Source organism: Temnothorax americanus, unplaced genomic scaffold, assembly GCF_048541705.1.
Source record: "Temnothorax americanus isolate GAGA-0224 unplaced genomic scaffold, ASM4854170v1 Scaffold1, whole genome shotgun sequence".
In the NCBI taxonomy this organism is placed as follows: Eukaryota; Metazoa; Arthropoda; class Insecta; order Hymenoptera; family Formicidae; genus Temnothorax; species Temnothorax americanus.
In genome coordinates this window covers 1,863,279-1,883,331 of record NW_027509230.1, presented here as the reverse complement: position 1 = coordinate 1,883,331, position 20,053 = coordinate 1,863,279, and the positions used below count along the sequence as shown (strand labels likewise).

Below are 20,053 nucleotides of genomic sequence, written 5' to 3'. Positions count from 1 at the left end.
TGGCCGTTAAGAAGTTTTTAATTAATGTTATTTGAGTACTAATAAGCGTCATTCAAATCCTCGAAATAAAAAGATTTCTCACGTCGCGCGTAATAAAGTATTAAAAGAGCCTAAAAAGAAAGTCATGTATTCGACAGATTATACTTAACTATCTTTCCGGGAAAAAATTTGCAAATTGATCTTTCTTTTGTAACTTCATGATGAAATATCGAATGAACTCAAAAAGAAAATTATATACTCGATACATTATACTTATATCTTTCCAGGAAATAGTTTGCAAACCGATTTTTCTTTTGTAAATGACCCCGTTCGCCATTCCTCTCCATAAAAGATAGATTACTAACCCATCAGGGAATCTATTTTGAAATTATTATTGAATGGATGTGCACACACACACACACACACACACAAAACACACACACAGGGGTATCCTGTATACGTAATTCACTTTCACGAAATTACCGACACACATTGAATTATTGATAGTATCGTAATTTCACCGAACGGAGTAACGTACATTTACACTATTGTTTTCAGGGAAATCAGTGCACCATCAATCACCTGATATATGTCACATATATGTAGGGATGTTCCAGCTTTGATTGATTGTCCATTTATTATATATCATCGATATTAGTGTTAAAGAGTCCACGGGTGGCGCGGGTGTTTGAGGATTTGACCAAGCGACGTTAGTATCCTACTTCTCTTTCTTGAATTACGCAATTGCGGCCTGCAATTTTCAACCGTAATTTTCGTGTCGCGTTTTCGCAAGTGAAATTGCGCCTGGGTATAGTTATTGCGAATTTAATCCGGGTTCTTAAACGGTCTGACTTTCTCGTTTCGCGAAAAGTCTCCAATTACACTCGGTTGGATCTCATTTTTTTTTGCATTAACTTATGATATCTATTACTTTATTCGACGATTGAAATCGAGCATGAGATCAGTTTAATCGAGTCAGATATGTTCATTGCGTCGTAAAAATTTATCAGTCTTATCGCGTTGCGAGTTTTCCATGGTTACCGAAATACGATGCTGTGCGATCGATTTACCGACGTCAGTTGTATACGATTCAAAGTGAGATGGCATTATTTACGTTTATTATTGCATTTATAACATTGCCAATGTGCGACAAATGTAATACAATTATATGCTTGCGCAATACGTAATTCTGTTGAAATTAATTGTACGATAATGGTTTTAATTGTGACTTTATACATGACACGTGCCATGAGTGGCTTGAATATTTTCGAATTATACGCTGGAAAATGATAAATTTTAAACGATTACATGCTATTTATTAGCATAAATTGTCACAAATAATTCAAAGTTTCTGTTGGTTTATATACATAATAATTAGTAGATAATTAAAACAGTTTTTTTTAGGTATAAATAATTATAACAGTAATTTATTTTGATGCACAGCTAATAACAAATTAGGTATTATAATTAACAATTAATCGTAAGCTTATAGATAAAAAGATTTATAGATGAAAAGAGTTATTGTCGCTTTTGAAATAATTAAGAAATAAAGGTAGAATAATACAGAATATCGCAAGTGATCAAATATCATCTTGCATAAATGAGAATCTATAATATACCTATATATTTAATTATATTTTGGCGATGTGTGTGTAATGCGCGATATCGCTGGTTCAATTGGAATAAGGGATCAGCAGGAAGTTAAACGGAATTGCAGGAAATAAAACGAACTTTTTATAGGCCATCTCTCTCGTTCGGATAGATCGTGTACACAATTGTATGCATTACATGCTGCTCACCGTGTACAATGGTGAAGTGGCACCGAAGTTTTAGTCACGATTTTTGGTCACGCTATTCTCGCGTAACACGTTCGACGGTAGTTTATTACGTCACTCGTCGCTCGTATCGCTACCGATGTTAGAGCGTTGAACATTTAAACGGTGAAACATATACGACCGAAAATTTAAACTTACCTTAAAGTATCGCCGTACGTCACACACAAAACTTCACGTTTCACGGGTTACATTTGCATCCAAAATTGTTGAGAATTTATTACTGACCCTGGAGCCATAACTCTTTGAAAAACCATCACTGCAGTCGCTTGTAATCAAAATAAATATCGAAAGTATTGAGATTAATTGTGCAGGGATTTAATTTAGGTTTTATGTTCCTTGGAGAATCAGATTTTTTAATCTCACGTATTTGAAAAGAATTGGAAAGCTTCTATTAAAGTTGAGCAATCAATAATAAACTTCGCTTCTTTGCGAGTTTTAAGAGGATGCAAATTGATGATAATTTTATTATTAAAGATTATTATTATAATGATATTTTGCTTAATTTAAACCGACAGAGAGAGAGAGAGAGAGAGAGAGAGAGATCTTACAATTATAAAATGATATCTACATCATATTTATATAAAATTACATTTATAAGATTGAAGCTTAATCAAGATGTTCAGATTTGAATATACATAGATAAAGTATGACGTCTGACAAAGCAAAATTGAATTAAAACTTTCAGATTGCTCGAAGAGGCGAGAGAAACGCTTGCAAATGCCAAAGGTCTAATCCCATCGCGTCGCATTGTGTACGCGTTTCAACGTTTTCGCAATTTTTCACGTTTCGAAAATTGCGAATTTTTTTTTTCTCTCTCTCTTTCTCTCTCTCTCTCTCTCTTTCGGATTCACGTGTTCCAGTTTATTCCCAAAATTTGTAAAGGGAAAAAAAAAGAGGACCGTCCGCGTGCAAACTTGAAACCGCTAATCCCATTTACACCGGATGCGTTTTCGAGAGAGAGATCTCGGCGTTTCGAATTCTGACGGGCTCCACTCCCGTTCCGTTTGCAAAATCCACTCTGTCCCCACGTGCAGAATCCGCTCTGACGCGGCCCTCGTTAGCATACGGGATGCACATATACGCATACGTAAAGGTGGCAATCGCGTAATTGGCTTTTCGGCGGCGCGCGGGCGAGCGGCTCGGGGAACGAGAGCGAGAGAATGCGGGGGTTGGGGGGGGAGAGGGAAGGGACGAAGTCCTCTGGGTTTTGCGGCATGGGGTTACGGGGTTACGCACGGGGGGGGGGGCAACAGCTGGTCTCGGTGGTGGCCACCGAATGCGGACGAGCGTTTCCGGAGAGCGCCGAACCCGCCGTCGTGTTGTTCGCGATTCACCTTCGAGCCCTTCGAGGCGAGCATTCGGCGCCTTCGGCGGACGGCGAGCGGAGAGCGGAGTGGCGCGGCGGAAGCGGACGAGGACAGAAGCACGTCAGGGGTTGAATTGCGCGAGGGTGCGGAAAGACGGAAGGGAAATTGGGTGAGAGCGAAACGGGAGGTAGATAGCGTACGATACGATCGAGCGACGCGCGGCGGTAGCAGCGACGAGAGTAGAGTAGAGCGGAGTGGCGGGAAAGGGGGAGGACGTTTTGCGCGTAATGCGCGTTTGTTTCTTTAAGGCGGGCGGCAGCAGCGGCGGCGGCGGCAGCGGCGGCAGCGGCGGCAGCGGCGGCAGCGCGAACCCGCTGCGTTTAACCCCGCGGCATTTTCTCACCGTCGCACCCATCCCGGGTAGTGGGTAGTAGGGGATGCGCTATCGCGCGGTGCGCGCGATAAGTGCCCCGGCGGGCGTCTGCGTTCCACGTTCGCGTTCAGAATACACTCGTGTTCCTCTTTCGTTCGGTGGCGGCGGCCGGAGATATACAGATCGCTGCCGTGACGTTCTTCCGCCCCATCGTCGACGGCGCGCGCACATACGTGCGTGCACATAAGAGTACACGTCGCGCAGGTTTGAATCCGCGTGCGTGCGTGCGTGCGTGCGTGCGTGTGTGCGTGCCTATCCGTGTGTGCGTGCGCGAGCGTGCTCTCACGATCGTGTTGTGGACTACTTATCACATCCGATTGTGGCACGCAGAACGATTTGATACACACGCCCGGCGCAGCACACGCGACACTCGCTCGTCTCCACCCGGCAAACGCCCTTACCGGAAGTGGAGCGCGGGGTTAATTACGTCGTTGAACCCGCGCGCCGCCGTCGCGGGTCGCGGTTTCCGTCTCGATTGGGATCGTTCAGGTTTTATTTTCTTCAGAGGGCGAAAGCGCTTGGCGCGAAACGGGTGTTCCTGTCACCCGCGCGCGCGCCTTAATTGGCTCGCCAACTCCGTATTTTTTTTTCTCCTGGCGGAATGCCAGGAGCCAGGAGTCGCGGCCCGGGCAGGAGAAGGCCGGTCGCAAGAAAATTTGCCGAAACGAATGCCGAGCGCGCCCGAGCGAATGATTGCTCTTAGATGCATATATATTTCTGCATTCCTTTTCTACTTGCGGAAACGGAGACGCTGGTAGAGCAAGATGTCGAAGGTTCATCGCTAATAAAAATTCTTCTCTCTTTTCTTGAGATGTTTATTTTGTGATTTTATAGAAAACGCGTCGGAAATATCTTAACATTTTTTTTCTCATTAAAATAAATAAAATACAGATGTATATATTTTTTCCTTGTTTGAAATTATTAGTATATATTTTTTGGAGAAACAATTTTAGTGGAAAAAGCTGAATGTTTGAAACCATTGAATTATTTAAAATTATTAGCGTATTTTCTTGTAGGAGAAATTTCAGTAGAAAAAGGCCGACACGTAGCAGACAGGATTGCACGCATTATGTTACGTCTTTTGCTCCTTATTGTTATGACTTAGAAACATTTTTTGAAGAACACCGTTTTCCTCGAGAATTATGGAAAAATTCTGTTGAAATTTATACGCCAATCTTCAGAGAGTGTACTATATATAATGTACCTTTTTTGTCCAATAATTAACTCCTGTTTGCGTCATTTTCCAAAGAATATATTTTGCGTAACCTTTATTTTCCAATAACTTTGTAACCTCCGTGTGTTTAAGATAATAATATATTTATCAAGTTCTAATAATGATAATAATAATAATAATAATAATAATAATAATAATAATAATAATAATAAACAATTATTTTAGAAAATCGTTTCCAAGATTTAATAAATTTTTGCCACTACTGTTATATAACTTTTATAATGTCTGATTACAAATTTTTCTTTAAAAAGAGAGCGAGAAAAAAATATAATTTTCAATTAATTCTCGTTAATGAGATTACTGTTGTTATAGCAAATGATAATTCTCGTAAGGAACAATTGGCAGAGATAATATAATGGAAATATTGTTTTTATAAATGTTAGTTTATTAAATATTAAGTTATTTAAATTGATTAATTAAAGTTTAACTGTGTATGTACAAGGAAGCAGCTAAATCCGAAAATCTATGACGCAGTAAAAAATATAGATACCAACATTATTTTTTCTTAGATTTGTAATATTTTTATTTTATAAGTTTTATTATAATATTTTTTCAAACGTGGAATATTAAATATCATGGCACGCTTTAAGTAAATACCGCATCTACGAGCAATCGTCGAATCGAAAGAGATAATCCGACGACCATGATCTTCCCGGTGGAACTTTAATTAGGACTGCATCTTATAACTTACCTTTATTCGCATGGTGAAATGTCAGGAATTGCGCTGGAATGATTTACGGGAGGAAAATCTCGTTTATGCTGCACCATATCTATTTTTGTCGGTGATTTATTTTTGTTTCGGTGATTATTATATACCGCATCTTGACGGCTTATTATTAGGAGCGACGAATCGCTTTCAAATTTAAAATTATGGTCCTCGTGCGAGCGTCACCAAGACTTTGCGTTATATCTCGTCTAGTCAATCATATTACCGAGAAAGTAATTTTATTACGTAATTTGCGATGCTGATCATAATTGATGGAATGGGAAGAGAAATCGTATATCAACGGACTTTTCAAGCCTCTATTAATCAATGTAAGCGTAATCAGTGCAAATAGTCGTTTGGTCGTTTGTATTATGAAAAAATATGCTAAAGTATGTAACAGTAAAAATTTCTGTCGAACAAGAGTGATCTAAAATCGAGAAAAGGCAAAAATGTTTAATTTTAAAGTTAGTTTCGGATATATCGGAGAACTTATGATACTTTCTCAAAGCAGCAGGTATTTCGTTCTAAATGAAGCTTAACGCTCGCCAATAATGTAACCGCGAAGATCAATTTCAACGACCTCATTTAACTTATTAAGAGACTCTCGGATGCTCTCGGCGCGGCGCTCATCTTATTTAAAACTCGACGAGTAATACATTTTTTGCGTATTATTATTTTCGATTTTCTTTTCGTGTTCCACAGTTCTCGAAGTTGTAAAGGATATATATTGGTATTGATACGTGATACAGAGTTTAAAAGTTTTGAAATACTACACTAAATTTTCAAGTTATGACATCGTTGTAACTGATGGGCACGAAACTTTTGTCGATTTGCCAAGTATTACTTTTTCAAGAACGGAAGGTAGTTCCGTAACAGTGCAATATTTGTCTGTATTGTGACACTCCCCAATTTTCCTGACCTCGCACAGACTGTGGCTCAGAGTTATCATTCATTTTTTCTAACTTTTCAAGACGTATAAGTGAATAATTTGCCTGTTACAATTTGCGGGATGCTATTTTGTTTCAAGAAATATTACTATAAATTATGTTTTCTACCGTTATATACACCATCTCGAGCGGAATTATTCATTCGTTACGCATTCAAAAGTCAGAAGAGTGACCCAATGGCGTATTAAGGAAAGTTGTGAGTGGTTTGATTCGCCTGGGGGGATGGTAATACCACAACCAAGTTCTCAAACTATCCGAAAAATTTGTCAAGCTAAGAGAAAGGTATAATCTTCTGGCCAACACGCGTTTGTTTGTCTTGTAATACCTCTTCCCTTGCGTATTTAAATTTTCAAATTATCTATGGGTTGCGCGTGAAATAAGAACTACATCCGTCCCGCTTGTTAAATATTGTATTTTAAGCACGCTCCTGGGGATGATAACTTCGATCCCATTCTGCATAATTTAGTTCTAATGATGGAGTTTTGAAAGAATGCTCTTTGGCGAAGTCGCAGGACTTTAAAAGGCTTATTAACGTAGGTGAGAGTTTCGCTAAAAATGGTATACATGGGACTCGCGGGCCAATACTTCTTGGAGTTGGATCCAAATTTCAATGGTCCTCCTAGAGCAGTTGTCGATGCAGCAGTCCGTGCCCGCAAACTTGTAAGTAACAAATTTGCACGAGCAAAGTTTATTTAATTATACAGTAATAATGTATAACGCGATAAAACGGTGGCAATAACGCTCCATAGCTTTTTGCTTAATGGACCTCTTCTCATCAGATAAATGTATTTACAAACGAGACATCATAAATTTTTTAAGTAGCATCTTCCAGTCATTTACTGTTTTAGTCAAAGCGTACTTTACTGTTACTGAATGTTTTATGATGCTAAACTACTTCTTACTTAATGAAAATTTATTATTAATTCATGTGTATTTTGTTAGCGTCAGACCGACTCGTGTTTTAATTTTTTTGGATTATAAATATATATACGACTGATGAAACCTGCATCTATTTTTTCTTTAAGTTTGATTTGTTAAAAAATTATATCTTAATTGAAAATTTTTTATCTGCCGGAAACTATTACATTTTTGTCCACTTTTTCACTAATCCAGACAGACGTATTCAAAACAAGGAAGAAACTTTTTTTGCATCTTATAAAGATATTTCAACTGAAAATGCAAAATAAGTAGCTTAAGATAAAAGTTTATCATTGATAGAGTTTATACAAAATGATATTTTTAATACAACGGAAATGCTTCTTCCATTGCATGAAACTGGAAATATTTATAAGACGCTTTGTTATTTTACCTTCAAATGTTAAGAATTACTACGTATGTGATAAGTTTTAAGAACGCAATAGCAAATCCCTTTCGGACATTTTTCTTTAATACTCCAAGTTTATCATATTGATTACGGATGTTTTGTACATTTCGGTCTATTTAAAATTTAAAAGATAAGTCCTCAAAGCGTGAAATCATAGTATTTTTAATTTTTTACATCGCGTAATACAATTTTCAATTTTTTAAACCATGCTGTGGCATTTATCGTAATCCGCTGTGGGGTAACAACGAAACGAGACGTGCCACGTGCTTAATCCTTTGTATTCACACACATTTAATATACATAATCCTCTTCGTTTAATTCACACACACAAGTGGACATTTTATTCCATATAACTTTTCACCACCGTTATGCGTGAAGTTTTTCATGCAATTATTTGCACGTACCATGCAATGCATGATTGTGATATTAAGGAAAATAAAATTTTTTATTATATGTGGACATATAAATACAACAATATATAGATATGTATCACTGAAAAATGCTTCACTTTTTTTCTCATTTTGAGAAATTAAGGACTTATGAAAATACTTTATTTAAAAAATTATTCTATATTGCAGATACTTTTTTAAATTTCTTTTTAATTTATAATAAAGAAACCGTGTATGACATAATACTTACTTATATCACTATGGCACAATTGTCGCATCAGCCGCAGGACATCCTGTGTAACTTATCAGCTTTTAACGGACGAAAATGCCAATTGTGTGTGTTTGCACATTTAAAATTGCCTGAAAGCCATCGTTGATTAGTCACGGGTGATTGTGCTGTATTTGTATTTTCTGCGTCCGCAACTGATCGCTTTGTCGACCAATAATCGCGTTTCGATGGGCCGCGTGACGTAACGGATTTAAATAGTACCTCTCGCGGGTGAATCGCTTTTCATTCCGCGACGCGGTTTTCGCCGCATTTGCTTCCGAAGCACGACCTGAACGTTAATGAGACGGCGCGTTGTACTGCATTATTATCGCATACCTTTTCCCTATTCACACTCAACGTTCGTCAATATTTCTGCAAGGAGAGCAAAGCTTAATTTACATTGCGTGTAAATGTGCTGATGTATAGCCACGTGGAAAAGACGTTGATTATATATTTTATCAGCGTGCTCCGGGGAGTAGGAGGGAGGGGGAGGGGCGTGTTTAATCGACGTCGAGCGTTTATATCGCACGGAAAATCGAGAACGCGCTCGACGAACGTCTAGCAGCACGTTAGTGTAACTCAAAAGGTATACGTTACAAAGAGGGTCACAGCGTGGCCGCGCTTTTGAGACTGATATATGGGGACTGCTCGTTTTAAGCCATGGTTTTTACCTCAGACGTCGTCGAACATAATGCGTGTAAATTATGGTCACGTGAGATACGAGCAGGAGAGAAGTGTCTCTAGAAAAGACGTCGAGTTTCCAAATGTGCATAAATTTCGCTGTGTAATTATATGTTGTCGGAAAAATTGCAGCCTCTATTTTATTGAATCAAATCGACGTAATAACGTCTCTCGTTTGGAAGCGTTTAAATTAACGGCGAAATATTGAAGCCTCTGAAATGCCCCGTATATTTTTCGTATTCGTGTCATCCGTTTAAAAAGATAAAGTAAAACTAATTTACGAAATATCCTTTAACGAGAGAGAAGCGAAGTTATATTTTGATTCTACGTTGTAATGGAATGAATACATCTCTTGAATATAAAAGAGTATTTAATCCTATAAATAAGAGTGATGATACCGCCTTAGACGAAGGTGATCATTCATTTTGGATTAAAGGAGAGAATCACGCATTAAGATTATTCTTGTCGTGTGTATAATGCGAGAAGATTATTAGTGCGCTTAGAATAATTTACAGGTATTTTTCAAAAAGCACGTATTACTTGACAAGAGAACTTTCATTACTTATGATATTAAAACTATCAAAGCTGTTCAAAATATCTGGTTTGTAATATTCTTTTTAAATTGTTCAAATTTAAAGTGCATTTTTTTGAGATTTTCCATGACTTTTGTTGCAATATGTAAATGATTAAATTGATCAATTTACTTTTTCCATTTTTATTTTTTTTTTCCAACGATATAAATATATATTATTATATTTTTATTAATCCATGCCTTGCGGCTTTGGATGGACTTCGTACAATACTTTGTTTTACATTGTTCTCTTTTCACATTTAAACTACATCACATTATAAAAGATATAAATATAATATACGGAAGTGACAATTAATCTAGTGATAAGCGAATATGATTTGTAAGATGCGAGACGATGACATTTTGTCATTTTCACATTGATGTATTGACGTAGTGCGCGACATACCGCAATGTGCAGATCGAGGCACAGGCATTCGGGAGTATCCTAATCAATCGGCATCTTTCGATCGAAACGTCACGTGCTTTTATCTCGTATCTCGTATGTACGTGGCCTATCCTCGCCACGATCGAGGTTTAGCCGAAATGGTTGGCGCGCGTGCACGTGTAGATACCTCAAATTGCTAAGGCTGAATCTCATTCGTGCATGGAATGACAGGACGGGTTTGGGTTTATGGGCGTAACGTCTAGCCGAGCGCGATACCTCCTTCGACTCAATAGAATAGTCGGGGGACTACATGTATAGTACCGTTGTTAAGGTGTACTCCGTATTGACCGGGCTCGCCTTGGCTGCAGCGGACTCGCTGACACCAACCGCTTCGCGCGAAGTCTGCAAATGAATTTTTCGGACGTGCTCGACCATGCTAGAAAGACACATTCTCGTCATCGCGAAGGCCATTCCTAAGGATCTTTCTTTTCTTTTTTCTCTCGCTCTTTCTTTCGAAAAAAATCCCACATCTCTGCAATGTATTCGCCGAGTTTACGACATCATTTTCTTTTGTAAGGTCGAAAACGTTTCTGTCTCTCAGAAGTCTCAGGTCGCGTATAAACGTGGGACCGGCTCGTTACGTTTTATTCCTCGAATTTACGAAAACGACTGTGGAAAGACGACGTAACGACGGATCGTGCCGCGTCCTGAGCGCTAGTTACGAAACCTAATTGCCCATTTCGATTCGTCAAGTTGCCCTTCGTGTCGTAAGAAGGGAATGGTACAGACACACGAGTGATGTAAATGTGTCCGTTTCTCAATCGATTTGCGTTTTCTTGTGCATTCCAGGTGGGCATGGAACGCCGTGACGTCATACTGACAGCAGTTTTCGGAACAGTCGGTGCTCTCGCAATTCTAGTAGGACTCGCATTAGCAATGTGGCTCTATCTACGCGCCAGGAAGTCCAAGCAGCGGGACGACGATCTCGAGGATCAAAACGATAATGGCGATGGCTCGAGCCAGCAGCAACAAACCACTAAGAAAAATGGCTTTCTCAACCTGAAGACACCCCTGATCAGCACGAAGGCTCTTGGGTAAGCGAATTTTCCTTTCTGCCAAAATAATCGGGCGATTGGCGCCACGATATCCAGTTCTGAATTTGGCTATTTTTCCGAGAAGTTTTTTCTTTCGAGGAAATTGATCTCTTATCGATATTAGTGTGATATATATAATGTATATTTTTATCTCCTGTTCTTTTATATGCTGCAATGATTAGAGGCAAAGCAATATCTCGACGCGTTTACATAAGAATAAATAAATACACTCTACGTTGACTTCAATGAAGGCTAAACAAGCTGCAATCGTTACGCGTTCGTTATTCTGTTTTTGCTCGTTTGCGCACGAGTTTGTCGCTGTTGCTATTCTAAATCACTTGAAGATACCGCAATGTATTCATAACTTGACAAGGAGTATCATTAATTATCTGAGTATTACATCTCTTCTTACGACTATAAGGACGTCATTCGTTCTGTTTTATCGCGCAAAATCGAGCGTCGTTTTTATATTGTTGCATTCGTTTCGCCCAGTAGCTTCCCAAGCGAGGACGAAACGATATTTTACAGCGAAACGAGCAGCAATCACGATGCGATTAATGGAGAATCTCGCGTTTAATCCTTTGCATAATCGAGCTTCGCGCGATTTATCGTCGAACGTTCTCTACATGTGCGAGGTGAGAATCGTAGATCGCTTCGTTATTGTCTGAGCGCCGAGATACGGCGGCAATTCTACGTCGAAGTAGTACAGCCGCGAATATTATAGTCAGACCCGGTCTGCGAATATCAGCAGCGGGTTGCCTGTCGGTAAGTTTCCCTCGCCGGTAAGAACGGTTATCGACGACGGAATATCCGCCGCGAGCGAGAGACCTTTTTGTTTCTCGGGCCTGGATAACGGAAACCCGCGAACGCGTCAATAACGTACCAGCGGCACGTTATTGATGGACCGTTACCGTTTATATCGTTGAACGATATTCTCGACATTCCTGGGCGAGGGTCGTTCATCACGGGATCATTTATTACTGTCTCTAGCCGAGTAATCAAGAGGTCTCAATTCATTACGCGCATCGCTCGGCACGGCAAAGTCAAAGCGAAACTTGCCGTTATATTACCAAGGCAACGCTCGTTTCGAAAAGTTATTTGATTCCTTGAATTTCTGATTATTGCGTAACTTCACGAACTATGCGCCGAGATTAACGCACATACTTCCGACACTCGCTATTAAATGGCACCGCGCAATTACGCTCCCCTGTTATATATAATTTGCGACCCGTGATGTAAAATGCACATTTTTAGCAAAATTGTTTAATTGCACGACATTTTAGGGAAGTTTTTAGGAATTTAACAACGGTACATAGTTTTTTGTCGACGTTCGTATTGTAGCGTCAGTATTATAAATTTATTTTGTGATTTTTTTGATGACCTAATTATATTAATTAGGCTAACTATATGATTAGAGATATTAAGAAATTTAATATCAGTTTTTGCTCTCAATATCAGTATTTGCTCTCAAAGACTTTTAGTTGCATGAATTTACTCCTTCATGTCAGATTTGATATCAAATTTCCTGTTATTATTAAATTATGTTTCCTAAGACCGTTTTAGACGATCTATAATATTAGATTTCAAGAGAGATTTCTATCTATAATCTCTTACATATGCCGTGTATTTTGATATAATTTGATATTTTAATATACGTTTTATGCTGCTTTTTGATTCTTCAACTGTTTTTTTTATTGTATCGCATAAAATTATAAATAAACCCTGAATTCTGAATTATAAATCGTTTAAAAAATAAATTTTAATATGATCTAATCCTAAGAAGTTTTAAAGCTTCCCGGTGAGATATAATTTGTGTAGAAAATCAAGATAGAATTCAACTTATAATTTTTTATATGTTGTGCGTGAAATAATAAAAAAATATTTGAAGGCTCAGAACTCGCGCACACACATTAAATATACACATATATCAAAATTGATTAATTGATGACATTAAATGGGTTTCATGCAACGTAATTCCACGAAACTCTGTGCATCGAGACTGATTCCGACCGTATTTTTGACATTTTCCGAATATAGCATAGCACATTGTTATTTATATGCTCTTCTTTTATATAATCTGTGAACTTATTTTTGGCGTAGTTATTTCATTTTATACGCCGTTTTGGATAGTTAATAATATCCAAGAAAATACAATAGTTTTGTTGACATATTCGTATTACGATGCCAACGTCATTAATCTTATGATTTATTTTCTGAAGACCACGACCGTCCGTTAAAAATATTAAGAAAGATGTTAGCGTAAAAGCTTCTAATTGCTCATGCCAGGTTGACATCAAATTCGATGTTATCTCGTTACGTTTGCTTCTAAAAGATATGTACATGAATTGCTTTTAAACATTATTCCAATTAAGAGAATTTCTGTAATATAACGCTACCTCCACACGAACTATGCACTGAGATGAATATTTTCGAGATTAATATATTTGCTAAATAACGTCGTACCAATTATGCTCCCCTCTTATATAGATAAGTTTTTAGGGGATTTATTATGACGCAACCGCAGTTTTGATGATATTCGGGTTATATCACGAGCTTCATTAATTCCGCAGCTTATTATTCCCATAGTCGGTTGTCAATTAGGGATATTAAGAAATTTAAATATTAGTATTTGCTCGGAAAGCTTTTACTTTCGCGAGTCCACCCTTCGTGAATTGACAGTCCTTTGTAATCTTTTGTAATTCCAACCTTTCGACGGGCATTCGGCCGACCTCTGTAAATAGAGTTGGGCCTTTCTCTTGACGCGTTTATATGGAGCAACTGGAACAATCGTTAATGAACAGTTCACGTAACGTGCTTTTCATGGCTACTTCAACTAGTGTTTTTGTTTGTATTTTTTTTCCATTAGAAATAAGATACACATATGTGATACTGCGTCAAAGGCGTGTGCTTGCGCGCGCCGTATGATTGACAAGTATAGAATTCCTATTTTTCTCTCTGTAATATCATGTTAAATAACGATAAGCTATTCTCCGATTTTCAAGCGAACAAAACTGTTTAACGTATCTCTTGATATTCGCAGAAATATACCCGACATGCTTCAAACGCTGTGTTAAAACATTTTTGATGTTGATTATTTCGTAACAAAATATAACGGCAATTGAAACTTCATTTCTTCTACTCATACATATTTCAATAATAACTTGTAAAATAAATATAAATATAAATAAGCGTTTCAAGCTTTTAATCTGGTTTCACATGCGAAAATAAAAATGCAGGAGGAATGGAAATTTAATTTTTTACTACTGGCTTGTTTTTTCTGTTTTTAATATTCTTTCACATCAGAGAGTAGGTGCCGCAAAAATGCGCGGATCGCTTATATTTTTGCGCGAGAGTGTTTCGCGAATATACTTACGTACAAAATCATAATATATTCGCAGATTCGGTTTTATGCCAAATATCAATTGGAGATTACCGAACGCGGGAATAGAGACGATAATCCATTTAAATCGTATTGGCGATTCGATTATCAAGACATTTGCATGCGATTTGGTCCGGGAAGCGAGTAACTATGCGGAATTTTCCACGACAGAAGGTAGAAACAATAGAGGTAGCAATATACAATTTTCAATGGCTGTCGAGATTGTGGCCCCGAGTGTATGCGCGTTTTAGAAATACGTTCTGACGTTTATTCTCGTGCTTTCTAGTATAAATCGCGGTGGAACAAAACGCGCGCCATATGAATGGCTCGAGGCGGTATATAGCTGATCGAAAAGTAAAAATCGCTTTCGAATTTTATAATTCATTCAGCTGCTCTGTAAATACGAGCAACGAATAATGCTTTCCTTTTCGCAAAGCGATAGATTTTTGCTTCTGAACTCCATTGCGCGGAATTTTACCTCTATAACAGCTCGAGATTAGCACGAGAGCAACGACGTAGGCGTCTCGTGGTGAATTTGTATATGAATGACGCTGCGCGTTACGCATTTGCTTCCCTTCTGCGTGCATGGAAAATAGCCGGTTACAAATCAGCGACGGACTAATCCATAAATGTGTAGTAAATTAACAGAGTTCTCGCGTATAATTTCCCCCCCCCCGTGTTTTTTTAATTCTCCATATTCATGAATGGAAAGCGCGACATCTCGACTGCAGGGAAATCAGGAGGACGCAGTGATTTATTTGCGTACCGCGTGAATAGCGACGCGCATTAGTATTTCGATGTAGTTTTCGGCTGTTATAACCGTTAGTATACCATAGTCCTCCCGAAGGACCTCGAAAACTTGTGCGCGTCGCTGAATTATCGTCTCGCTCGAAACTGGCGTGCCGTAAATCCGCCTGTCGATTTGCCGAAAATGTTTTTCGAGACCTTCAACATGGATTTACAAAATTTTCTATTGACGTACAGATCGGCGTGATTGGTCGTACGAGAGCGTGAATAAGAATCGATTCGAAGCGCGACCATAGCGTGGCTGCTAAACCACAGGAGGGACTTTGTCGGGAAACGCACGCGTTCGCGCGAATGCCCGCTATTCACGAAAATGGAAACGTCAACGATGCATCCGCGAGCATCGAGCGGAGCTCTCTTTCATTCGTAAGAGAGCGGCCGGATAGTTCCGCATTCAGCGGCACTGATGAATGGAAAACTCTGAAAAACAAGTCTTTTCTAACGAAGCCTGCGAAGCTCCATCGAGCGAATTTGTCGTGTACTTTCTCCTCTCTCTCTTTCTCTCTCTCTCTCTCTTTCTCTTTCTCTATTTCTCTTTTTTCTTCATTAAGTTTCTCGTGACGCCGCGCCGCCGGTGCTGCATAAGCGTGGGAAGTGTCTAGTCGCACGTGATGTGTGCATGCATACACGAGGCCGTAGTCTTATTCGAATCAATCTCTGATATTCATCCTTCCTTCTTCTCCGAAATAGGCCTGTAATTCGGTTCGGCGGTTTGCGGTTGAGCTGTGTTTGTGACGACCGCTAAAATGCTTCGTGACGTCGCCGTCTTGTATCGTCACCTTTTAGCCCGGGGAAAACGGTGACCCTGTAAAGAAAAGTTGTAAGCCGGCAACGGATCGACGTTTACGTCGATACAATCGGGTCTCGCAGGCGGGTTTGGCGGTCGCCAATTAATTCCACGATATCAAAATTAATTTACGAACTCGTAGATAATTAATTTTAAATTGCAAGTCTCTATACTTATTTGATTTTTTGTATTAAATGACACGGACCAGACGTTTTGTTATTAATCCTTAAATGGCACAGAGTCACGCGCATTTATGCCATCTTAAACCTATTAATTTTTTTAACAAATCCTTTTAGCAAAGAAAATAACTCTTAAAATTTTAAAATGTCGGGCGGGTAAGCGCGGAGATCGGCGACGTGAAGTTTCGATTACTTTTCGAGCAACAGAGAAACAAAATTGCTCGAAACGATCTCTAAAGAAGAAACTATTTTGACAGCTTCTTTGAAACTTTTATAGATATGTATGTAGACGCTTTTTACTATATGTGTATTATTTATATTAATTCAACTGTCTCACATATGTTTTTTGAAAGTTTAAACTACAAAATACACACGCTCAAGCAAGTTTGTTTGTTTGCACACATTGTAAAATTATAACTTTATTTACGTGAAACGATTTTTGATATGTGTGGTTTCCGTAGAAATAATTTAAATATAAAATACTTAATCTCCTTTAAAAATTTAATGGTTTTTTAGAAGCTTTAAAAAATAAATGCATAAATTTTTTTGAAACTTTTTAAATGTTTCAGCATTGTCAAAATGGGCTCGGATACGAATGATCCATATGTGCCATTTAAGGATATATATAACTTGAAAGGGTTAAACTCCTTTTTGTAGTTTTGTAATAAGTCATCAGATATATATATTTTTAAGACGTTGTTATAAATCCTTAATCTTTTGAATGTACACTAATGATTCGGTTATTATTAAATAGTTACCTATATTCTGTCGCATTCGCGAATTTACCAAAAATAAATTTTGCGACGCGCGACGGGGGGATCTTAATCTTAATTATTTCGCTTAGTATTTCAATCAGGAGTGCGCGTGCGTATCGTGTGCGTTGAGTTCAAATATGCAGTCTACACGAAAGACAAATCCAGACCACGCGAAAGCATTTTAAAGCATCAAGGCGTTTCCGCGCTGCCGAACACGTATACGAGCGTAAACGTCTGCGAGACACGCACGACGTACATTCCGCGATAAACCTCACGTTTCCATCACGTTATTTCTGAGCCGAGTACTCAATTGGTATATCGCATGTGCTTTGAATATGCATAAAAAGCGTAATGCCCGCTTCAGTTTCTTCGGGACATATCGGATAATTGCGCGATCGCAATAAGCTCTATTTTAGGAAGTCTTCGACAAAGAACTCGGATTATATGAATAAAAATGAAGCGGGTTAGCGAAAAGCTTATATAGGGGCAGAAATGGGAACCGAAGGTATCTCGAACATCTCATATATAAATAACTTTTTGCTGTTTACTTGCTCTTTTTAAACATTTGCTGGAAATATCACTGCTTGCGAAAAGGAGAGAGAGAAATGTATATACATGACCCAACGACAGAATTTTGATACGTTTTCATAATATTCATCATAATCCTTTATTTGTAGAAGTTTTATTTTAACCTTGCTAAATAATTTCAACTTTGAGCACAAATTCTAATACCATGTGCCCCCACATTGTCTAAAGCACGTATTTCCATAAATACAATCATTGTTCCACTTTTTATTTGTATAACATTATTATCGTCTTAATGAAGACTGCTTAATAATTAATATAACCTCAATTTCTATCTACAGTCTGAAAAGCTTTTATTACGAATCGCATATATCGCGATAGATATGTAGCTTAAAGACGGAAGTAATTTAGTTTTCTCTTTAATCCTCTTTAATGAAAGAAACGATGAAAATGAAGGGAAACCAGAAAAAAGCATTATTCGAGATCACAATGAAGAGCTGACCTATTATTTTTTCTCTCATAATGCGTCATTGTTTTATCATTCATGTCTTGAATGTAAAGGGACGTGTAATGTTTTATACATGTATAGGTAAAGTCTTAAATGTGCTTTAAATATTAATTAGAGTGTCAGAAGTTATCAATTATTAAGTAATTTTTATTAAAAACTGAAGCTGTAAATCAATCATATTATTTTTGTAAACTAATATCATCTTAATTATAAAGTTTTGCATTGTGTTCGCGTAAAATTTCTAACTTTTTCTCAAAAGTCATATATCCTTAAGAAAATAACAAAAAATTAATAAGAATGAAGAAAACAAGAATGTTTTACTACATAAAATAATTGATCTCTTTCTTTTTCTCTTTCTTTCACCAAGCTTTAACTTAAGGTTGACTCATATAAGATATAAGTATGTCACATATGTTTTATTAAAAAGTATGTATATACTATGTCTACATGATCGATGTGAATGCTCGGAGCTTCTCTTTTAGAATAATACCGGACTGTCTTAATGAAAATATCAGATTTTGTTTTGAAGTTTTAATGTGTTAATAAAATTTTCAATATGATATTGGTATATATGTATAAACAGATATTAAGAAGAATTTAAATCATATGAGCCAGGCACTTGCAAAAGCCATTGACGACTAAAAAAATAATCACTACTTCGTTTACTATATTTTTCTAAAAGTATTACAAACTGGAACAAGAGATAAATTTAGAACAACATTAATATTATATAATTCATATTCTCTTATTTTTTCAGTAATATATCGCGACTAACAATAAGTTGAATATTTTAAAGTTCAAATATATAAAAGTTAAAAAAAATCTCTTCTTCTCTCATTTTCACGTAATGGATATTTCAACATGCAGATGATCTATTTTTGATATATTTTTGATATATAGATATTTGGACGTTATGAAGATGAAGCGGTCAAGTTTCTGCCTGGATTATATCAAATAACATAATGCTGTACGAAAGTCTCACGGTTTGCGTTTCTCGTAAAAAACTTTGGTGCTTGTATCTCGTAAAAGCTTTGGTTTTAGGATACTAAATTATGTGGGCACTCCTAAAGAGAGATTGTCCCCGACTGACCAAGCATATGGTCATTCTACTTGCCTCGTATCTTTTTTACATTCTCCTGCGGAATATTCCAGGCAGATTTTTGTTCATAATAGAACTGTGGTATTTGAAGAATATTCCAAAGATTTTGACTTAAAAATTTTTTACGATATTAATTATTAGTGCTTTTCATGATATTTTGTTAAATTAAACTATCTAATCAGATGTAATTGAGACAGCGCGATGTTTAAATGATGAATTTCTAATCTATAATATACATATATAACTGGTCGAAATAGTAATTGTTTAGTTTAAAGAAATATTGAAATAGTTAAAATTGTTTAAAATATTGAATTTACAATTAGTTTAATATTCTATTGTAATTCGCAATATTGTAATTCGCAAAACTTTTAATTTTTCATATTGAATAATCGTGTCGCGTGCATTTAGCTATTTGAGAAACTGCGATGCACCATGTGTTGTACACTCAGATACCTGAGATTGTTACAACGTTTCGCAAATGATACATATTGTCATCCTGTTACTCGCGACAGTATAGAATTGATCCTGTAAGCACCTGCGCAACCAATGTGAACGCGTGTACAATAGCGCGGAATCCTAATTACGGACAGCCCATCATTTGCCGTTGGCTACGTTATTAGGCATTTGATTATTTATATGCCTCGAATCACAATATGGAAATAAATGTTGTTTTCTTCTTCGTGCCTTTATCCCGAAATATTTATCGCAAGATATCGTGAATACTATAATAATAGCTCATAAATAAGTTGTCTACTACATGTGTATAGGTTGTTTCCAAAATAACCTACATTTTCTTATTTTTTCAACGTATGATCCTAATACGCGAGAATATGTAGCTAGGTTGTCTATTAGTGATTCTAGCGA

General features: G+C 37.4%; 1 protein-coding gene across 8 annotated transcripts in view; it reads left to right on the top strand.

Moving 5' to 3' along the window:
- Positions 1 to 20,053, top strand: part of Syt7 (Synaptotagmin 7) — a 174,167-nt gene that overhangs the window by 51,586 nt on the left and 102,528 nt on the right. For 3 of the 8 annotated variants that reach the window (XM_077403882.1, XM_077403872.1, XM_077403890.1), the window contains one exon: positions 10,909 to 11,153. In XM_077403882.1, the coding sequence (XP_077260008.1) occupies positions 10,915 to 11,153 (239 nt within the window). In that variant the 5' untranslated portion in view covers positions 10,909 to 10,914. Of the gene's footprint in view, positions 1 to 3,205; positions 3,291 to 3,570; positions 3,759 to 5,694; positions 5,824 to 6,648; positions 6,724 to 6,978; positions 7,102 to 10,908; positions 11,154 to 20,053 lie in introns of those variants that run through there. The other 5 variants (XM_077403846.1, XM_077403831.1, XM_077403863.1 and 2 more) reach the window with 4 other exon arrangements.